At 55.0% G+C, this 19,401-nt stretch overlaps 1 protein-coding gene across 3 annotated transcripts in view; it reads left to right on the forward strand.

Annotated features, from left to right (window-relative positions):
• The window catches only part of CTBP2 (C-terminal binding protein 2), a 167,123-nt gene extending 149,111 nt beyond the window's left edge, over positions 1-18,012 (forward strand). For all 3 annotated transcript variants that reach the window (XM_081533642.1, XM_081533652.1, XM_081533632.1), the window contains 8 exons: positions 5,463-5,617; positions 5,897-6,041; positions 9,853-10,059; positions 13,176-13,390; positions 13,847-13,977; positions 14,507-14,634; positions 15,156-15,273; positions 16,617-18,012. In XM_081533642.1, the coding sequence (XP_081389768.1) occupies positions 5,463-5,617; positions 5,897-6,041; positions 9,853-10,059; positions 13,176-13,390; positions 13,847-13,977; positions 14,507-14,634; positions 15,156-15,273; positions 16,617-16,797 (1,280 nt within the window). In that variant the 3' untranslated portion in view covers positions 16,798-18,012. The remainder of the gene's footprint in view (positions 1-5,462; positions 5,618-5,896; positions 6,042-9,852; positions 10,060-13,175; positions 13,391-13,846; positions 13,978-14,506; positions 14,635-15,155; positions 15,274-16,616) is intronic.
• Positions 18,013-19,401: the final 1,389 nt, after the last annotated feature.

A 19,401-nucleotide genomic window follows, 5' to 3' on the forward strand; every position in this document is an offset into this window, starting at 1 on the left:
TGCAGTATAGGGACACTTCCTAAAATCTGGTCCACTGTTAAAAGAGGCCTCTCTGCCTGCTGGGTCAAACGTGATTATTACAGCCACTATCTTTAGGGTAAAATTGCTCAACGACTGAAATCCAAAACCTGCAAAATCATGTCTCAGACGGTTTGGTTCTTGAGTTGCAAGCAACAGAAGCCAACTTTTAGAAAATGATGCATGGTTCTGTAGGAAGGATGTCCACTGAACTCCGTTGGTGTCCAGAAAGGCCAGGAAATACACCACAGGGCCGCTCTACGTGGCATGAGCACGTCTTCCTGTTTCTCTGACTGCAGCCCCATCAGCCTGTTGCCTGGGGGAAGGAGCTGTTGCTGTTATCCAGATAAGGTGGCATCAAGGCTGGGGGCCCGAAGTTTACCGACGTCTCCCTGGGGCCCAGCCCTTTCCACCTTGGAATTCGTAGAGTCCTTTGAACTTGGCATTCACTGGACCACTGGTCACTCTTAACAAACCTCCAGAAACTCAGCCTGGTGTGGTCTTTGTTTTCCACTAAGTGTGTCTAATTGCACAATTATTTGTGTGCAGCTGCAGCTCGAAGCAACACCAGGCCCAGGGGCAGACGTCAGAGGTAGCCTCGAGCTGGGGCGCTGCGTCCCTGCTTGTGAGGAAGCAAGCCTGAAACCAGCAAGTAATTGACACCAGCGGAGTCGGCTGAGGTCTCTCTGCCCTGCAGACTTAATGCTGGACAAGCTGTTGAAAGTGCACTGATACGCTTTCCGAGGTGTGTCCAGGTGCAGCTGGAATTATTCTGAAATGGGTGGAGTGAGTTCATCAGTGGGAAGGGAGACTGGAGAAGGGCAGTGGTCAGTCTGACTTGAGGGCCGCCAGGACCCTCTGATCCTCATCATCAGGTGCTTTCTCGGCCTCTGCTGGGTCCTTGGTGCCATGTGAGGCACCCCTTGTCATTCCCTGAGCTCATCTCCTTGGCTGTAAAGTAGGGATAAGATCAACGCTGAATGATTCTTGTCAGTTTTGGAATTTGTGGCGTTTCAGCAGTGAATCTTAGTTGGCAGCCCATTTTGATTTTAAATCACAAGCTTGTCTTTAGTGACTTCTCATTAAACATTGTGCCTTGCGTTTCTCCCCTCAGTTCCCCTGGTGGTAGCAGGAATAGGGCTCCTCCCTCCCTCCAGCCTCTGAGCCAGCTTGAGTCAGTACCCCATTTTCCATAGTCTCTGACAGAGTCAGTTTGCCATCTTACTGTATATACCATGTCAATCCTGTTCTAATACTGTCCAATTCAGTCATGTCCGACTCTGTAACCCCATGGACTGCAGCACGCCAGGCCTCCCTGTCCATCACCAACTCCCGGAGCTTCCTCAAAGTCATGTCCATTGAGTCGGTGATGCCATCCAACCATCTCATCCTCTGTTGTCCCCTTCTCCTCCTGCCTCAATCTGTCCCAGCATCAGGGTCTTTTCAGATGAGTCAGTTCTTCACATCAGGTGGCCAAAGTATTGGAGTTTCAGCTTCAGCATCAGTCCTTCCAATGAATATGCAGGACTGCTTTCCTTTAGAACTGACTGGTTGGATCTCCTTGCAGTCCAAGGGACTCTCACGAGTCTTCTCCAACACCATAGTTGAAAAGCATTAATTCTTTGGTGCTCAGCTTTCTTTATAGTCCAACTCTCACATCCATACATGACTACTGGAAAAACCATACCCTTGACTAGACGGACATTTGTTAGCAAAGTAACGTCTCTGCTTTTTAATATGCTGTCTAGGTTGGTCATAACTTTTGTTCCAAGGAGTAAAAATCTTTTAATTTCATACAGTTAAAAATGTTTCAAGTTGCCAGAAGCACTGGAGAATGTCTCAGTTAATGTGAGGTGAGATGTAAAGTCTAATTGCAACTTCATCTTCCTGGCATTTCCTGGATTCTTCCTGGGTACCTCCAGCAAGACTGTAGGGACAGTGTGTTCTGGGCACAGTGGCTTGAAATTAACTGGATTCTGAGGCGTGCGGCTTGATGAGTCCCATCTGGAACTGAAGGAGCATTATCTATCCCGTATGGCCCCTTTGTAGCAGCTGACCTTGGCAGTGACCTGGCTAAGCCGTCTTGTCGTCAGTGCTGGAGGCCTCATGTGGCCCCCTTAAAGCCTGGCCCTACACTGTGGCCCCTGCTCTTCATGCAGAACACCTGTGAATCTTGCCCACTCCCACCTGCCAGCCAACCATCCCCCCTCAGCACCCTTCCCCAGCCTTTGCACCTGAGCTTCGTGGTCCACCTTGCATCTCTGACCATAGAGAGCTTGAAGCTGGTATCCCAGCCTCAGGCTTTAGGAAGCCCATGGGTTTTGTGCATTCTGCATGCCCAGCCTGAACGAGGGCAAAGGGTGGGTTTTGCCAAAGAGAAAGACGACCCAAGTCGGGGGAGGGAGGGAGGCAATTGCTAGGCAACCCGGAGTTTGTTTCCCAGGTAACTGGATGCATGCACTAGGCTATGGATGGACACGTTGCGGCAATGGCCCCTCAGCCTCTCCAGATGCCTGCCTGGTGCCCACTGTCGTTTTCCCGTGTGATGATTTTTGAATTAACCACTTGGATCTCTAGTCATGATCGTGAACTTTGCAAATGTCGTCTGGTTAACCCTCCTGACAGCACCCCCCCACCCAGAGTGAAGTTGGGGTGTTCTTCACCCAGTGGGAGGGAACAGCCTAGGCCAAGTGAGCACGTTTGCCCACGAGGTCCTCCAGGGGCCCAGTCTTGGGCTTCGTAGGAGGTGTGGGGGCGGGGAGAAGCTGGGGGAAGAGAATGGGTCCTTGTCTCACCATCTCACCTCTCAGGGTGTGTGTGGATCCTAAGTTGGCACCGGCCACCCCCCCTTTCATCTGCTTCCTCCGGTGAAGTACTTTCCACCTTGTTCTTTTTCCTCGTCTGCTAACAGGACAGCGGTGCCATCTCAAGGGTGAGGCAAGAGGGTGTGAGGTGCCAGGTGACATCCCTGCTCCCCACTTCTCCCTCTGCGGGGTGCCCAGGGGTCCTGTCTGCAGATGTCACTCTTGGTCTTTGGGGTATGTTCTCCCCATCTGCACACAGCACCTCAGCTCTCACAGACCTTTCCGTTGGGCAAAGCAGGATGCTCGTGGGGCACTCGCCAGCCCCCTGAACAAGCAGCCGGCCTCAGTGCTGTGGGATGTGAGCTGGGGACCCTGTGCCCACTCGGGAACTCAGCTTCACTTAACCACTTGTGAGCCCCAGCCCGGCGCTGCCCAGAGGTAGCCTGCTGCCCCCAGCCACCCCGGCTGGTTCTTCCAAGGCCAGAACAAAAGGCTTTTCTCTGCTCGAGTTTAAAGAGCTGATTGTCCCCCGAGGCTGCAGCTGTGGCGTGGGAGCGCCGTCCGGGACACGCCCAGGTGGCTTGGGCGCTGGGGGGCCGCCCTCCCCAACCCTGCACATCCCTGAGGGGCACGTGGCCGCAGCTCCAGGCCCGCGGCTCCTCTTGATCACAGGCATGTGGCTGGCCGGGTCCTGAGCCCTGGTGGCCAAGGAGGGGCCCCACCCATGGCCATTTCATGGAAGCCGCGAGGGGAGCCCTTTGAGGCGGTTCTGGGCTGGGAGGCCAAGTCCCCAAAGATGAGCACGTCAGCAGCTCCTGCGTTGGCCTTCGGGAGCCTGAGCGAGCCCGCTGCTGAAGAGGATAAATAGACTCTGTGCTAATAAGCCTGGTCCTGGTGCAGTGGCCATCATCAGAGTTTATCTGAACATCTGAGAACCTCAGATGTGTGGAAAGCTTTCTTGTGACCTGTGATACCAAACACTTGTGATTTGGTAAGAAAATAGGAGTGGCCCTGTCCTGGCCACCTGGTGCTGCAGTTCCTCCTGAAGCCTGGGGCTGGGTCGTGGTGATTTAACAAATTAAGGTCGCTCAGTCATGTCTGACTCTTTGCAACTTCATGGACTATACAGTCCATGGAATTCTCCAGGCCAGAACACAGGAACGGATAGCCTTTCCCTTCTCCAGGGGATCTTCCCAACCTGGGGATCAAACCCAGGTCTCCCGCATTGTGGGCAGATCCTTTACCAGCTGAGCCACCAGGGAAGCCTGAGAATACTGGAGTGGGTAGCCTATCCCTTCTCCAGAGGATCTTCCCAACCCAGGAATCAAACCAGGGTCTCTTGAATTGCAGGCAGATTCTTTACCAACTGAGCTATCAGGCAACCCCAGGAAGGTGATTGAACATGGGAGCCAAAAATTCAAGACGTTCCTTCCAGTGTGAATGTGAAAGGAATGGTTTTGTCATAGAGGATGAATTGCCCTGGGCTGGTGTATGTGCCCTGATGATAGGTCCCCATGGCAGAGGGCAGACCAGGCCTCTGTCGTTCGGGTTGGAGGCATGGCACCACTGGAGAATGTGGACTTAGGCAGCACGTAGGCAGGCCCACCTCCTCGCCAGCTGTGGGGTCCAGCATCCTTTGTCTCCCATTAGAAGCATCAGCACATGAAAACAGCTCTGGCTGGTCTAGGTAGCTGACTTGCACTATGGTCCTTTGAGAAGATTCATTCGTCAAGTTCCCAGCAGGCCACCTGTGCCCCCACCACACACACACACACACCCCTCCACCACCTCAGACTGGCATCCTCACTTGGGCCAGGTGAGAGGGTCTGTGAGCCATGCACAGGATGCACGGCTCCCACGGGGTTCCTCTAGGAAGCTCGTATAGGATGTTGTTCAGTCACTCAGTTGTGTCCAAGTCTTTGCGACTCCATGGACCACAGCACACCAGGCTCCTCTGTCCTCCACTGTCTCCCAGAGTTTGCTCAGGTTCATGTCCGTTGAGTTGGTGATGCCATCCAACCATCCCATCCTCTGTGACCCCCTTCTCCTCCTGCCTTCAGTCTTTCTTTCCCAGCATCAGGGTCTTTTCTAATGAGTCGGCTCTTCGCATCAGGTGGCCAAAGGATTGGCGCTTCAGCTTCATCCCACAGGATGCTGGTGCCCTAACATGTCCCTCTTGTTTCACTTTAGCACATGTCACCCGTGTTTAGAAGGGCAGAGGGGCCTGGCGGCGACAACGAGGCACAGCAGAGGGGCCAAGTGAAGTCTGCTCTACCTCCAGGAGCCGTGGGCTAGACCCCTGGATGTCCTGAAGGTCTCTGGGTCTTGGAGGTTTAGGGGCAGCCAAGCAGTCCCCAGGCTGTCCCTGGTGGCAGCAACGGGTGTGGACTTGACCCAGTTCACATGGCGGTAGAGTTGGCCGCATGTGGTCCTGTATGGGGGGCATCATAGCTCCTCTGTCCAGTGAGCTGCACAGATGTTCCTTCTCTGTCTCCTGGGCTGGTCCCAGAATCCTCCCAGGAGGGAGGCACGTGGATGCTGGAGTCGAGGCACCTCCCTGGGCCCCCACCACCACCACCACCACAGGTGGGGGAGCCCCAGCCACTTGGCACACGCACCCTGTCCCCTCCCTCCCCCCAGGTATCCGCCCCCAGATCATGAACGGCCCCCTGCACCCCCGCCCCCTGGTGGCGCTGCTCGACGGCAGAGACTGCACCGTGGAGATGCCCATCCTGAAGGACCTGGCCACCGTGGCCTTCTGTGACGCACAGTCCACGCAGGAGATCCACGAGAAGGTGGGCCCCTCCCCATCCTGCCCATCCGGCTGGGGTTACCCCCTCCCAGATCAGGTGGCAGCAGCTGGCACTCAGCGAGCACCCCTGCCAGGTCCCCCTTCTTTCCACGCTGGTCTCTGCTGGCCAGTCCCTCACACCTCCCCCCTGAGCAGGCCCCCAGAGCCCTCTCCCCTAAGGGGACGCTGTGGACACCCAGGCCGCATCCTCGCTGGTCATCTTCCTGCCGGAATTCAAGGGCGATGGGGGTCTCCAACCCGTGCTGTGCTCGCCCCATCACAGGTTTTAAATGAGGCGGTTGGCGCCATGATGTATCACACCATCACGCTCACCAGGGAGGACCTGGAGAAGTTCAAGGCCCTGAGAGTGATCGTGCGGATAGGCAGCGGCTACGACAACGTCGACATCAAAGCTGCGGGTGAACTTGGTAAGTACCCGGCGGTGCCTGCCCAGTGCCCAGTGGAGCAGATGAGGCCGGAACTGAGATGGCGCCCTGCTGGCTCCAGGCGGGAGAGTGGTGGCTGGTTTCAGAGGGAACCTAGCCAGCCAGACACACCTCCCTGCTGGGGGCAGAGGCCCCATCGAGCGGCCTGGGGGCTGTGCTGGGCTGTCTCACTTGGGAAGGACGTGGGCCAGCTGAAGCCACAAGCCCTTCTCTGCAGAGGGGACTATGTGAGCGGCCGCAGCTCTGTGCCAGCCGGCCAGGACCCACCAACCTGTGGTTACTCTTGCTGGGCACACAGCTTGGTATTCCTGGGGTCAAGCCGTCTCCCCAGGGCAGCTGTCCACACGAGAACCTTCCCGGGTCAGGGCAGTGCAGGGGGACCACTGCCCAGCATCCCCTCGCCCGCCCAGCAGATGGACTCCCGAAGGCACAGCTCCCAGCTGCTTTCCACACCTCTGGCTGCACATCCCCCAGGGGAGGGCATTGGTGTGGCGGCCTAGCACCTGGTGTGGGCGCTAAGCGTGGTGGAGCATTGGCAGAGATTCAAGGGCCCAATCTGAACATTCTTTGGCATTGCCCTTCTTTGGGATTGGAATGAAAACTGACCTTTTCAGGTCCTGTGGCCATTGCCGAGGTTTCCAGATTTGCTGGCATGATGAGTGCAGCACTCTGAACAGCAGCATCTTTTAGGATTTGAAATAACTCAGCTGGAATTCCATCACCTCCACTGCCATCATCACCACCACCAAGGGGCCCAAGCTTTGACACCAGGGGTCCCCAGACTGCCCTGTTGTCTTTGGAGGGGCCAGGGAGGTCCTGCTGGACATGCACCTCTGAAGTCACCGTCCTTGCTGTTTTGAAGCATGTCGGCCCCGCACCTAGTATGCAGGTTGTGATCTGCCTGGTGCTCTGCGGCCATGAGGCTGAGTCGGGGACCTCCCAGTGGCTGGGAACGCAGGCCTCTGAGCCCTTACCTGCTCCAGCAACAGGCAGGAGGGTACACGCGGTGCCTGGCTCGGTCAGCTCAGCGTCACACCTGCGTGTGACCACCTACACGCGTGGGACCTGACGGTTCTGGCCACAGCCCACCGACACCCACCTTCTGCCTCTTCACCGGGGCGCACCCGGTGGGCTGCAGCTCCCCGCTGAGGTCCCAGGCTCGGATTTGTCCCAGCGGTGAGTTCCCCCGCCTGCATCAGGGCCACAGCCAGTTCCTGAGCTGCAGGAGGAGTTTTATGAACACGAGCAGGAAGCGGGGAAACCTGCCCCCAGCGGGGCCTGTTCTGAGTAGTGCAGAGCCTGGCTCTGATTCTTCATGAGGGCACCGGCCGGCTCTGCGATCTGGCAGGTCTGGGAGTTCAGGCCCCAGCAGGCTGGGCTTGCCGCCCAGGTGGCCCCTGAGGAAAAAGCAGGCGGTGGTCCCTGCCCCATGGGTTTTGCTCTTCCCCTCCCCCGTCCCGAGTGGGGTGCCTCGTGGCAGGTGGCTCAGAAGATCGATCTTGGTTTTTTCGGGGTGCCCCCTGGCCAGTCTCCAGCATCTCAACCCCCTTCCCCGGGGCTCACTTGACCCTGTCCAAGAGGAGAAGGGTCACGACGGGAGTCTGGCCAAGGAGGCTCCCACGTCCATCTCGAGTCACTCTCAGCCCCTCCTTGTCCCCACAGAGAAGCTTGGGGAGGACGTGAGCCTTCAGAAGCATGTCTAATGTAAACTAAAATTTTCCATTTTTCCCTGGCGGCGCCAGAAGAATGTTTTTGTTTGAAAACAAACGTTCTTTGTGCTCTGGAGGGAGCTGAGATCCCAAGTTCGAGCAGCGACTGAGAAAGTGGGGCCCGACTCCCCCAGGGCTCCACACCCTTCCTTCCACCCCGCCCCCCCCCGCCGTCCTGTCTCCATGGCGTGGCCCCTCGTGGCATGGCCACCCGCACATGTGTGCCATCGGGCTTCCTTGCCCTGACCCGGCCGTTCCTCTGGGGCGGGGGTGGGCTGGATGGGGGCGCGGCGCCTGCCGTCTCTGCAGTCGCAGGAGCTGTGCCCAAGTGGGGCCACCTTGGCCCTTACCCGCCCCCCCATACCCCACCCCACCCCCACCGCGGAGGCCAGCCAGGGGCCTGCGATGTTGGGTTGGAGGGTGTAAACTGCGTGTCCGCGGTGGCCTTTTCATTGACCCCAGTCTGATCTGATAAGAACACGTGGCTTCAGGGACATCTGCTGGGCCTTTGGAAAAGGGGCGTTTTCTAATGTGGAATCTGCAGAAGGAGCCTGGGCCTCCATCCAGCCATCCTTTGTCTCCACGTGCCCTTTGCCGCTCGTTCGGTCAGCTGACGTGTAATGAGGGCGGAAGAGCAGGTGGCCCAGGTCTGCTCCTCCGGAGGATGCCCCGGGTTCCTGGCGTGTGTTCCCAGGAGGGCAGCTCCCCTCCAGCAAGCCCTAGGGCCGGGGCAGGTAGAGGGCATGTCGCCCCAGGGTCCAGGAAGGAGCAGGAAAAGGCGGACGGTGGATGGCGAGAGCCCAGGCCCACACCGAGCACCGTCCCTCTGACCTTGCTGGCTAGCTCGCTGATCTGGTGTCCAGTCTGGCCCGGGTCAGCAGGTGAGAGCAAAGAGCAAAAGCAGCTCCTCCTGGGGGCGTCACCAAGACCCCGGAGCTCAGGGCGGCCCTCTCGTGGTGACGACACAGAAGCGGGTGCTCCACGGAGTGCGTCCCACGTTCTGTCTCTGCAGGACAGCTGCGGGTGCTCTGTGCCCCCACCCCTGACTGGGGAGACAGAGGAAGGCAGGGGCCCGATGCTGCAGCCCTGGTGTGTTTCCCGGGTTCCGGCACCTGGGACTCAGGCCAGACCCTTGCAGCCAGGCCGCTACACTGTGCCGTCGGGACACCTATGTCCCTCCTGGAAAGCTGCTTGAGAGGCCGCCTCGGGCCTTTGTCGGGGCGGGTTGGGGGGTTCGTCGCGGGTTGGGGGGGTCGTCGCAGGCCTGCTGGGCAGCTGGAGGGGCTGTCCCTCCCCCACCTGACAAATACTCTCCTCCTCCCGCCTGAGACCTGGGGCAGGTCTCCCAGAAGGCCCCCCGGTGCTGGCCGACTCTGGCGTTCGTCTCTGCTCCTCACACAGACCCTGAGTGCTCAGTTTTCCGCCCAAGTAGGAGGGGGTTGGGGTCCACGGGACAAAGGTGAGACTGCACCACAGCTCCGTCCGAGCCCAGCCCATGGGCCTTGAAGGTGTTCGTTTCTAATTCTGTCTTGCCTTTTTTAAAAAAAAAAAGTAATAACACATTCATGACTTTAGACTCATAATACAATTTTCAACAAAAGGCCAGTCTGCATGACCCCAGCCCCACCTCAAGAGCAGGATCCAGGAGTTCGTGTGTGGCAAGGAACCTCTCTGGGTCTCCAGGCCCCACAGCCTGTCAGGAGCAAGCCCTACGCGCTGGCTTCCTGGCACTGGATGTGGTGGGTGGTCAGAGCTGGCCCGCTGCTCACTTCACAGAGACGTGGGTCTGGAAGCACTGGGTGGGCGGGATGTGAGGTCAGTGAGGGGCTAGGGGCCGGTGAGCCAAGCCCTGGACAGCAATCCTCCTGAGATGGCTGTGGCACTGGAGGCCCCTGGGCCTCAGAGCCAGAAGGTCTGTGTCTTCTCGGTGACCAGCAGGCCTCAGAGACCCTGACCCACGGGGACACGCACCTCGAGTGGCTTGCCCTGGCCAACGCTGCCGCCCTAGGTGGCCTGGGAGCCCTGGCACTTCCCCACGGAACGCAGGGCTCTGATCCCCGCGCCTGGCCTTCTGTCTTTCCCAGGGATCGCTGTGTGCAACATCCCGTCCGCAGCGGTGGAGGAGACGGCGGACTCGACCATCTGCCACATCCTTAACCTGTACCGGCGGAACACCTGGCTGTACCAGGCGCTGCGGGAAGGCACGCGGGTGCAGAGCGTCGAACAGATCCGGGAGGTCGCCTCGGGGGCCGCGCGCATCCGTGGGGAGACCCTGGGCCTCATTGGCTTCGGTATGTGCGCCACCCCCCCACCCACTGCCTGGGGAGGGGGCTGCCGCAGGGACCCTCGGGGAGACGGAGGCCCGTCCGTGGAACTCAGGCTTCACCACAGCTGTAGGGGCCCTCTTGGGCCAGAGGAGGGCCGTGGCTGCATGGCCTGGGAGGTCAGCGGTCAAGGCTGGCTAGAGAGCTGACCCCCAGGGAAGATGGGGGCTGCTTCTGGAAGACCGCGCCTGATGGGTGTGGGGAAGGGAGGAGGCGGCAGGAGGGCGTCCCCAAGGAGGGGCTGTGCTCCCTGACCGCCCCCGGGGGCAGAGGGTGAAGGGCAGGGGCCCGCGTGGCGGCTGGTGCCCGGGTGGAAATCTGGGCAGTGGGCCAGGCCGGGCCTTGCACCCAGAAGTGCCAGGAGGAGGTGGGAGTGAGGAGTCTCTGAAAGATTTCAAGCCAGAAGGTGGCTCAGTCAGATCATCAGCTTGGAAAACCTAGCAGGCGAAACGTGAGACCCAGCTGGCAGCTCTGGGTGGGCCTGAGGCGGGTTAGCCCAGTGCGGGGCGGGGGAGGAGACACATTGGGTGGAGAGCAGCCGGACTGCCCGGCTGTAGGCGACACAGGGGCCCGAGGTAAACAGGAGGGGACTGTTGCTTGCTGCTGCATGTCAGCCCTGCTCCTTCCAGTTCTGTGACCTTGGAGGAAAGGTCAAGAACTCTACTTCAAGGACCTTCCAGGACTGGACCGCTCTCTGCCTCAGTCTCCCCGTCTGTAGGTTGGGGATGAGTGATACACGGTGGCCGCCCCTTAGAACTCAGAGGAGGCGTGAGAAGCCTGTGGGGTTGGTCCTGACTGCAGGGCTTGGCTTCCAGAAGGTCCCCCAAGCTGTCCCTCAGCCCTGAGCTTGGAGCTCTGTGTCTCTGAATAACAGGACCCCTGGGATGGCCATGGTGCCAGCTTCAACAGGTAGAGGGAGCGTCTTCCAGGAATCCACATCTTTCCCACACCCGAGTCTTGAGTTTAAGAGCCCAGGTGTCAGGGATGATCACGCTCTTGGAGGTAAACTTGTTACAAGAGCCCAGCTTCGTTTTTTCTTAAGTGGAAGATAGAAAAGGACTAAGAAATGCTGGTGCTGAGCCACAGCACCCTCTGCTGGTGCTGAAGGGCTTCCTGCTGCTCTAGGAAGGGGGTCCTGGAGCTGGTTCTTAGACCATCATGCATTCTTAAGCAGGCGAATGGGCCCCAGAAGGGTTCTGGCCACCATTAAGAGCCTCGCCCTGTGAGTGGCCCGGCCGCGTGGAAGAGCACTTGTTTCCATGGCTTCTGGCAGCACAGCAGGTTCTTAGAGGGGTCGTTTCTCGCGCTGTATCATTCCCCATCCGCCTTCTGAAGGCCGGTTCCGGGATGCCAGCCTGCTTCCTCCAGGCTGTAACCCATGCCCCCACTGGTCACGGTGCCCCATCTGCACTCCGTTTCTCCCTGCTGCCTCTGCTGGTCTCTCTGTAGCTTCCCAGAGCTGCAGGTGGACCCGAGACAGGAGGGGGCTCGGTTGTGGGCAGCCTCGCCCCCTGCTGCCCGCCATCCGGGGCTGGAAGCACCCACTTGCCTAAGACTCTGCCCAGCTGTGGCAGCAGGCCCCCACGTGGAGCAGGCTCCGCCAAACCCAGTTCATGCCACCATGTGGGGGCCTGGACGGGCCAGCCCAAGCTTGACCCCGGCCCGGGCTGGCCTGAGGACAGTGCTCAAGGCCAGCCTCCAGGTTGGGGACAAGCATGAAAGTCTGAAGGGAAACCTGCCATCGGTGACAGCGTGTGTACACACACAACACACACACCACACCACACACACCACACACACGCCAAGACAGTTGGGATCTCCTGAGACTGGGTTTGACCTCCACGTTGCGAACAAGCATGAAAATATGAAGGGAAAGTCTGCCATCGGTGACAGCGTGTGTGTGTACACACACACACGCACACACACGCGCGCGCGCGCGCCAAGACAGTTGGGGTTTCCTGAGACTGGGTTACACACACACACACCAAGGCCAAGACAGTTGGGGTCTCCTCTCTGAAACTGGGCTTTGACCAAGTCAGTAAGAGAAGTCATTATCAGGTATTGTACAGTTTAGTCAGGAAAACCCCATGGTGTAAAGATGAGGGTCTGTGAGTTTGCGAGCAGCAGAGCCGTGAGATGTAACATTGAAACTGGCCATGACTCTCAGCCCCTGGTGCCCCCATCTCCCCTGAAAGCACCAGGACATGGGGCGGGGGTGGCGGGTGGCTGATGACCCACAAAGCAGGGTTGGGGGTGTTCTGGTATTGGCTGTGAGCTCCCAGTAGCCGTATGGTGGGTCCGGATCCCGAATCTCAGGTTCATTAGAGGGTCTTTAGGTCACCCTTGTTCTTCCTGGCCCAACTACTCTGGGAAGGAAAGAGCTCCATCCCTGGGGGCCAGTGGGAGTCAGGGAAGCCTTTGCGTCCTGTTAGGTGATGTCGCTGACTTGCCAGAGGCCTGGTCCACGCTCCACACAAGCTCAGAGCCCCCCCAGGCCAGACTGCAGTAATCAGTTTCATTTTACCCCCTTCACGAGCAAGCAAACCTAGTGGTCATTACATAAGAGAGCAGTCCCTGTTTGACACTGAGGGCAATAACGAGATGAAGCTCAGCTTAAGAAAGCTGCTGTGTAAGCGAACAGGTAGGGGAAAGATAAATACAAAGGGGAAAGAAGGTTGGTGGTTGGGAGGTAGGAGACGGGCACGTGGAGGCCACTAGGTTGTTCTCTCTGGTTATGTTTATGTTTGAAAATGTGCATAATAATGACTTTTGAAAAAATGCAACATCTGGTAGTAAGTACAGTTGATAAAGCATTGCATTGCTCACCCAGGGAGCTGGCCCGGCTTCTGCCCAAGTGACCCAGGAAATGCTGGCGTGGCATTGCCAAATCTTGGGTGTTCGGTTCCTCCAGCAGCCACCACTGCTCGGGTCCAACTGCCAGCAGGCTCGGCCAGCCTAGGTTCCCGGTCTCAGAAATAATGAAGGCAGAGGAGGTGGGGCGCACCCCGCAAGGCCCCAGCCTGGTGACAAGGAGCGGCAGGAGGGGCCGGCCTCACTCACCGGGACGCTCTCTTTCCGCACAGGTCGCACGGGGCAGGCGGTTGCCGTTCGAGCCAAGGCCTTTGGATTCAGCGTCCTATTTTATGACCCCTACTTGCAGGATGGGACGGAGCGGTCCCTGGGCGTGCAGAGGGTCTATACCCTGCAGGACTTACTGTACCAGAGCGACTGCGTCTCCCTGCACTGCAATCTCAACGAACATAACCACCACCTCATCAATGACTTCACTATAAAGCAGGTAAATGGAAACAGACACTGGAGAACTTCTGTCAGGAGAGGAAAGGGGAAATGTCCGTGGACACATGAATGAGCAGGAAGAAAGTCCCCTAAGATACCGGCGAGGAGCTGGATGGGGTGGGTCCTGTCGTCATCATCCCCCTGCCGTTAGATGGGGCCAAGGTGAGCGGGGAGGAACAGGAACCGGCCCAGGGACCTGCCCTGCTCAGGCCTGGCCTCCAAGACCGGTCACAGCTCCAGCCTTCCCAGCTGTGGCCCTCTCTGAGGACTGGCGGGAGCGGACTCCTGGCTTCCAGCTGTCATCCGGACTCTGCACCCCTCCCTGCCCACTGCTGCCCGGCCATCAGCCAGCCAGACCCACCAACCTCCACTGCCGCCCCACTTTCCTCCTGAAACCTCAGTACCAGCAACTCCTGAGGGGGCAGCATCTGCTTACCAGCTTCTCTCCCGCCCCCAGATGAGGCAAGGCGCCTTCCTAGTGAACGCGGCCCGCGGCGGACTGGTGGATGAGAAAGCCTTAGCCCAAGCCCTCAAAGAAGGCAGGATACGAGGGGCGGCCCTCGACGTGCACGAGTCGGAGCCTTTCAGGTTGGTTTGGGGAGACTGTGGAGGTGTTTGCAGCTAGAGCTCAAGACTCATATAGGGACTTGTAGGACCCACGTCCTCACCCGACTCCTCGCTGTGAACTTGGGGCAGCTGCCCAGACAGGTCCTGGGGAGGCAGCTTTAACCGGAGGCTAAAGGACTCCGTTCTTCTAAGGGCTGTGCTGTATCCTCACTAAGGGTAAAAGGGCCGGAAGTTCCCCCCAGAGATCACCAGAAAGGGGGCAGGCAGCAAAATAGTGATGGGGGAGAGCAGGCTGTGTCCTGGTGAGAGGCAGGCCGGCCAGTCAGTCCTCCATAGGACTGTTTCCTCCTCCTGAGTACTCCGGACACTGTAATGACAGAGCAGTTGTATGAGTGTGTTCTGAAAGTCCCGACCCCTAGAACACACACTGCAGAATCCCTGTTTTATCTGTGTCAGCTAACATCCCACATGTCCAAGAGCTCCCTTTTGACCAGTTGGACGGGGAGTGATGTGTACTCGTCTCATTTCCTGTTTTTGTACGTTCAACCAGCTTCGCTCAGGGTCCCTTGAAAGATGCACCGAATCTCATCTGTACTCCCCACACAGCCTGGTATAGTGAGCAAGCCTCTCTGGAGATGCGGGAGGCGGCCGCCACCGAGATCCGCCGGGCCATCACAGGTGAGCAGGCTGGCCGTGGGCAGGAATTACTTTCGGGGGTCAAGTCGAAGGAAGATGAATGAATTGGGCCGTGTTTCTTTCAGAGGAAACCAGTCCCCTTTTGTATTAGCCAACGTGAAGTTTTGCGGACCTGGAGGGGGAGCCGCCCTTCTGTTAGGCTGAGGGACCCGTGTGGCTCAGACCCTGGAACAGGGAAATTTTAAGAGCCAGTCCTTCCTAGTAACGAGTAAGAGACTTGGGAAGCTTCCCTGGAGGCTTAGTGGTTGGGGCTTTGCCTTCCAGTGCAGGGCGTGCAGGTCTGATCCCTGGTCGGGAGCAAAGATTCCACATGCCTTGTGGCCAAAAAAACCAAAACATAAACAATATTGTAACCAAGACTTTGTAACCAACCATTTAAAAAAATGGTCCACATCAAAGTCTTTTTTAAAAGTAAGGAGACCAGCATGGTAGTTGTTCCTCCAAAACAGCCAAGTATAATATTTAACTTCATTGTATGATTGATTTCAATCGTCTTATTGCAGGTCGCATCCCAGAGAGCTTAAGAAATTGTGTGAACAAGGAATTCTTTGTCACAACAGCTCCCTGGTCAGTAATAGATCAGCAAGCAATTCATCCAGAGCTCAATGGTGCCACATACAGGTGAGGAGAGGAATGGCCTGCCTGAGCGCTGCTCCCCTGGGGTGGGGGGCGTAAAGCCAGCGGAAGCACTGGCGGGAAATCCAGTCCAGTCCCCTCATCCCTGGTTTCGGTGGAGCAAATTTAAGTTTTGGGGCAGAGCCGAGAATTGGAATTCCTATTTTAAAGCATCCAGACTTTGAACCACTGTGCCAGGATGTGACTAAATATTTAGTGCGTCTAACAGGACCTGCTCTGGGCAAGTGGCGCTAAACCATTTCTTCCCAGGTCCCATGGCTTCCTTTACATTTCACAGGTTCTGTTAAAAGTCCCGCTTGTGTTTTATCCTCATAAGCATTTTCAAGCCTTATTTGAGCCCAGCCCCAGATTGGGTTCCCCTGTACCCCTTAAGAGTCACATCCTGATTATTTCTCTAGACACAGCGAGGCTCCTTGGCCCCTAGGTAAACTGCTTGTGCTGGAGGGGCTTGCGGTTTACACGGATCCTGTCCGTCAAGAGTCCCCTTGGGTGGTCCCTGACCAGAGTCACTGTCCCAGGCCATAGGATGAGGGGAGGGGTGGCATAGCTTCCAGAGGGAAATACCATCCCCTTTACCGCAAGTAGGAAGGGTTGGGTAACTCAGATGAATTCTAAAGCCCCTGCCTCATAAGTACGTTCTGTCCTCAAAAAATGTGAGTCACGTTTGTGCACTGCGTACACACATACAGCCATCCCTGTGCCTGCAGTATAAGACAAACCCATGTTCAGCTGCCCTCCAGCCCATCCCCAGCTCACCGTCTCCCCTGCTGCCCTTCCACATCTCAGGTTACAGGAGTACAGGACCAACCAGGGTAGGAAGTCACACTTAGTAATTGCACTTCATCCTGTTAGTGAAGTGGAAGTCGCTCAGTCGTGTCCGACTCTGCGACCCCATGGACTATACAGTCCATGGAATTCTCCAGGCGATCTTCTTCCCAACCCAGAGATCAAACCTACGTCTCCCACACTGCAGGCAGACTCGCTACCAGTTGAGCCACAAGGGAAGCCCATGTTGTTAGGAAATCATTAAATCCATTGATAACAACAGACCCGGAGAACTCGAGTCTTGTTTCGCACAGAAATGTTTACCCAATGCAACACAGTTTCCCCAGACACAGTTAGTATGGCTTATTCACCGTCATCTAAAAGCTACAAAATTATAGTGCTTTATTGTTTATGAATTAGATGTCAGTGTTTAAATTTCCTGTGTGGATTTCTCCTTGCTTTGGAGGTAGGAAATAGTTACATATATTCCAGAAGAAAGACAGAGCCCACAGGTTGGCAACTTCCTGACCCTGATCCAGCCCTTTCTCTTGTGTGCTCCTCAGATACCCGCCCGGCATCGTGGGCGTGGCTCCGGGAGGACTTCCTGCTGCCATGGAAGGGATCATCCCCGGAGGCATCCCGGTGACCCACAACCTCCCCACAGTGGCACACCCCTCCCAAGCTCCCTCTCCCAACCAGCCCACGAAACACGGGGACAATCGAGAGCACCCCAACGAGCAATAGCAGCGAGTGACAAAAGCTAATCATTCGGATGCAGCTGGGACCAAGAGACAGTGAAAAATAAAAACTCAGAGAAAAGGAATTTGACAGTCTTTTTAAACTGATTCTGGACATATGCATCATTGACGTTGCAGTGTTACAACTACAAAAGAGCTAGAAGCCGAGACGTGGGAAAACTGAAGATGTCGTCGTCTGCTTGCGGAAGCGCTGAGAGAGACTAGGACGTGATTTATTAACGACCAACTTCTGTTATTGTGTGTTAAGTTTTTCATCTGTGCATCAAATCACAAAGAATAAATAGATCTTTTTCCTTTATCAGTCCCTTGGGCACAGGAGGTCCTGAACACCTTGCTCTAGAATGTTGCATCGAGAGTTCCAAACATCAAAATAAAATATTCAGAGGAAATCCCCACCCTATGACTCTAGTCCCTTCGGTCCACGGGGCTGGTTACCTCTCTTGCTAATAGGAAGATATTAAATTACTACAAAATGGGGAGAAGCTGTCTGCCTGTGTTAGACACCACGAGCACAGGATTGAAGACAGCACAGGCTCCTGTACAGAGAATTCTCTGCCATCTGAACTGCGTACTGAGCGGGCAAGTTGGTTGTGAGTTCAGTAAAACCCTCTGATGATGCAAAAAAAGAAAAAAGTATTAAGTTTCACAAGCTGTTTGTACTCAAATATATTTTCTCAGTTTCAGATCCTCAGCTATTTTATTGAGTGGAAAGTCTTGAACTGAAAGGGTTCAAGAAGAATAATGTTGCATTTCCTTATGTCTCAGGAAACACTTTTTATGGTAACTTGTCAGATTGTCTATGAACAAACCCACTTTTTTAGACATTGATAAAGTCTTCTTTTCTTCACGTGATATTTTATACAAGAACACTTCAGGTGTGTTATTAGATGTGACTGATTTTAACAAATCCTATTAGATTTGTATCAACTAGTTACATGTTATATTCATAGTCTTTTGTGAATCATCGCCTTTTTGTTTAAAAGATGGCCTATTTTGAGCCTTTGTATAGGTACATTCCTGTTTTTGTGACAAAAAAGAAAACCTTTAAAACTGTCCCAAAAAGAAAAATAATGGCTATCAGAAATATGTTTTGTTTTAGTGTGAGTTACCGTTACTGTATTTGTTTATTGTAAAGGTGGACATTTAGCGTTCAGTGCAGTTTTCAATAAAAAGTAATAAAAATTTCTGTTAAGCTTTGAAATTCAAGTACATCTCACTAATGTAAAAGTTCTCTCGAGATGTTAACTGCATTTCAATTAGCCCATTTCTTTCCCAACTCTTGTTATTCCCGGGTTCAAAGATTGACAATACTTTGCTACCTATTTCATAACCAGACTCAAGAATGCTGATCATTACTTCATGTGATAAACCAAAACTTCACATATGTCCATCCTTAAGATGAAATGGGTGGGTTAGAACTATAAGTCAATTCAAGAAACAAAATTGGTCAAGTTTTAGTTTTGATTTTAATTTACCCAAAAGTAAAATTACCTGACCCAAGCATTAATGCAGGAACGGAGGTGAATCTCAAAAAATTATTTGTAAATGATATTTACAAATGTTGCAAAATAATTAACATCAGTCATTTGCATGTGTTAAGAACTTTCAGTTGATTTCATGAGTCTTCCTTTCTTAAATAGCATTAAATCCCTTCTGTAAATGCTGGTTAAGTCCAACAAGTGCAGATATCAAACACCTTTACAAATGCCCCGCCTCTTTCCATTGAAAAAAAAAAAGTCATGCCAACTGAAAACATCAACCTCCTCACTCATTTTAAGGTGGTGGTCCCATCCCAACTCTCCCATGAAAAGTTACATTAAAACCACCTGACGTGGACTGAGGCGGAGCGCGTGGTTACTGACCTATATCATCATTCCAGGGAGCAGAGCAGCCGTTCACTGTCATCCTCATCACCACTTGTCAAACGGGTAATCAGTGAGGGGATGACATATGCTCACAAAGGAGACCCCAACCGCCTATGTGCAGCAGTATTCCCTTAACACAGACTGGTGTGTCACAGGATGAGCCTAAGAGCCAAAAACACGAAAAGGCAGGTCCAAATCCATGGTGCACCTGGCTTTTAATCAGAACAGAAACCACCACACTCTTCTCCCGAGAAGAGGAACCGTAAGGTTGAGTCCATACGGTTAAGGTATTACTGTCCACAGTCAACCAAGACACCGAGTTACCTGTCACCCCGCCACATGGACTCTCAGAAAGGGCTGCAAATTCTGTCTCGGGACGATAGTTATGGCTGTCTGATAGTTCAAGAGCTTAACATAGCACTGACTCACCAAAACGTTAGCCTTTACCAGCCAATCTGCTGAGAAAACCATTTAAAGCTCCATCCTGTCTGGAGCCTAGAACTGGAGTCATACACACACACACACACACACATATATATATATATATAAATATATACACATTCACACACACACACATATATAGTTCTTTCCCACAGGGAAGAATGCTGTACCTGTTAAGCTAGATGTGGCCAGGGTCAACTGATCGATAAATAAAGAGGCACCTCAGGGGGACACATCACTCAGCAGACACAACACACAGAGGGCTGAAGCCCAAGCCGCAGCCT

Source organism: Giraffa tippelskirchi, chromosome 2, assembly GCF_054371585.1.
Source record: "Giraffa tippelskirchi isolate mGirTip1 chromosome 2, T2T-mGirTip1v1.2.pri, whole genome shotgun sequence".
In the NCBI taxonomy this organism is placed as follows: Eukaryota; Metazoa; Chordata; class Mammalia; order Artiodactyla; family Giraffidae; genus Giraffa; species Giraffa tippelskirchi.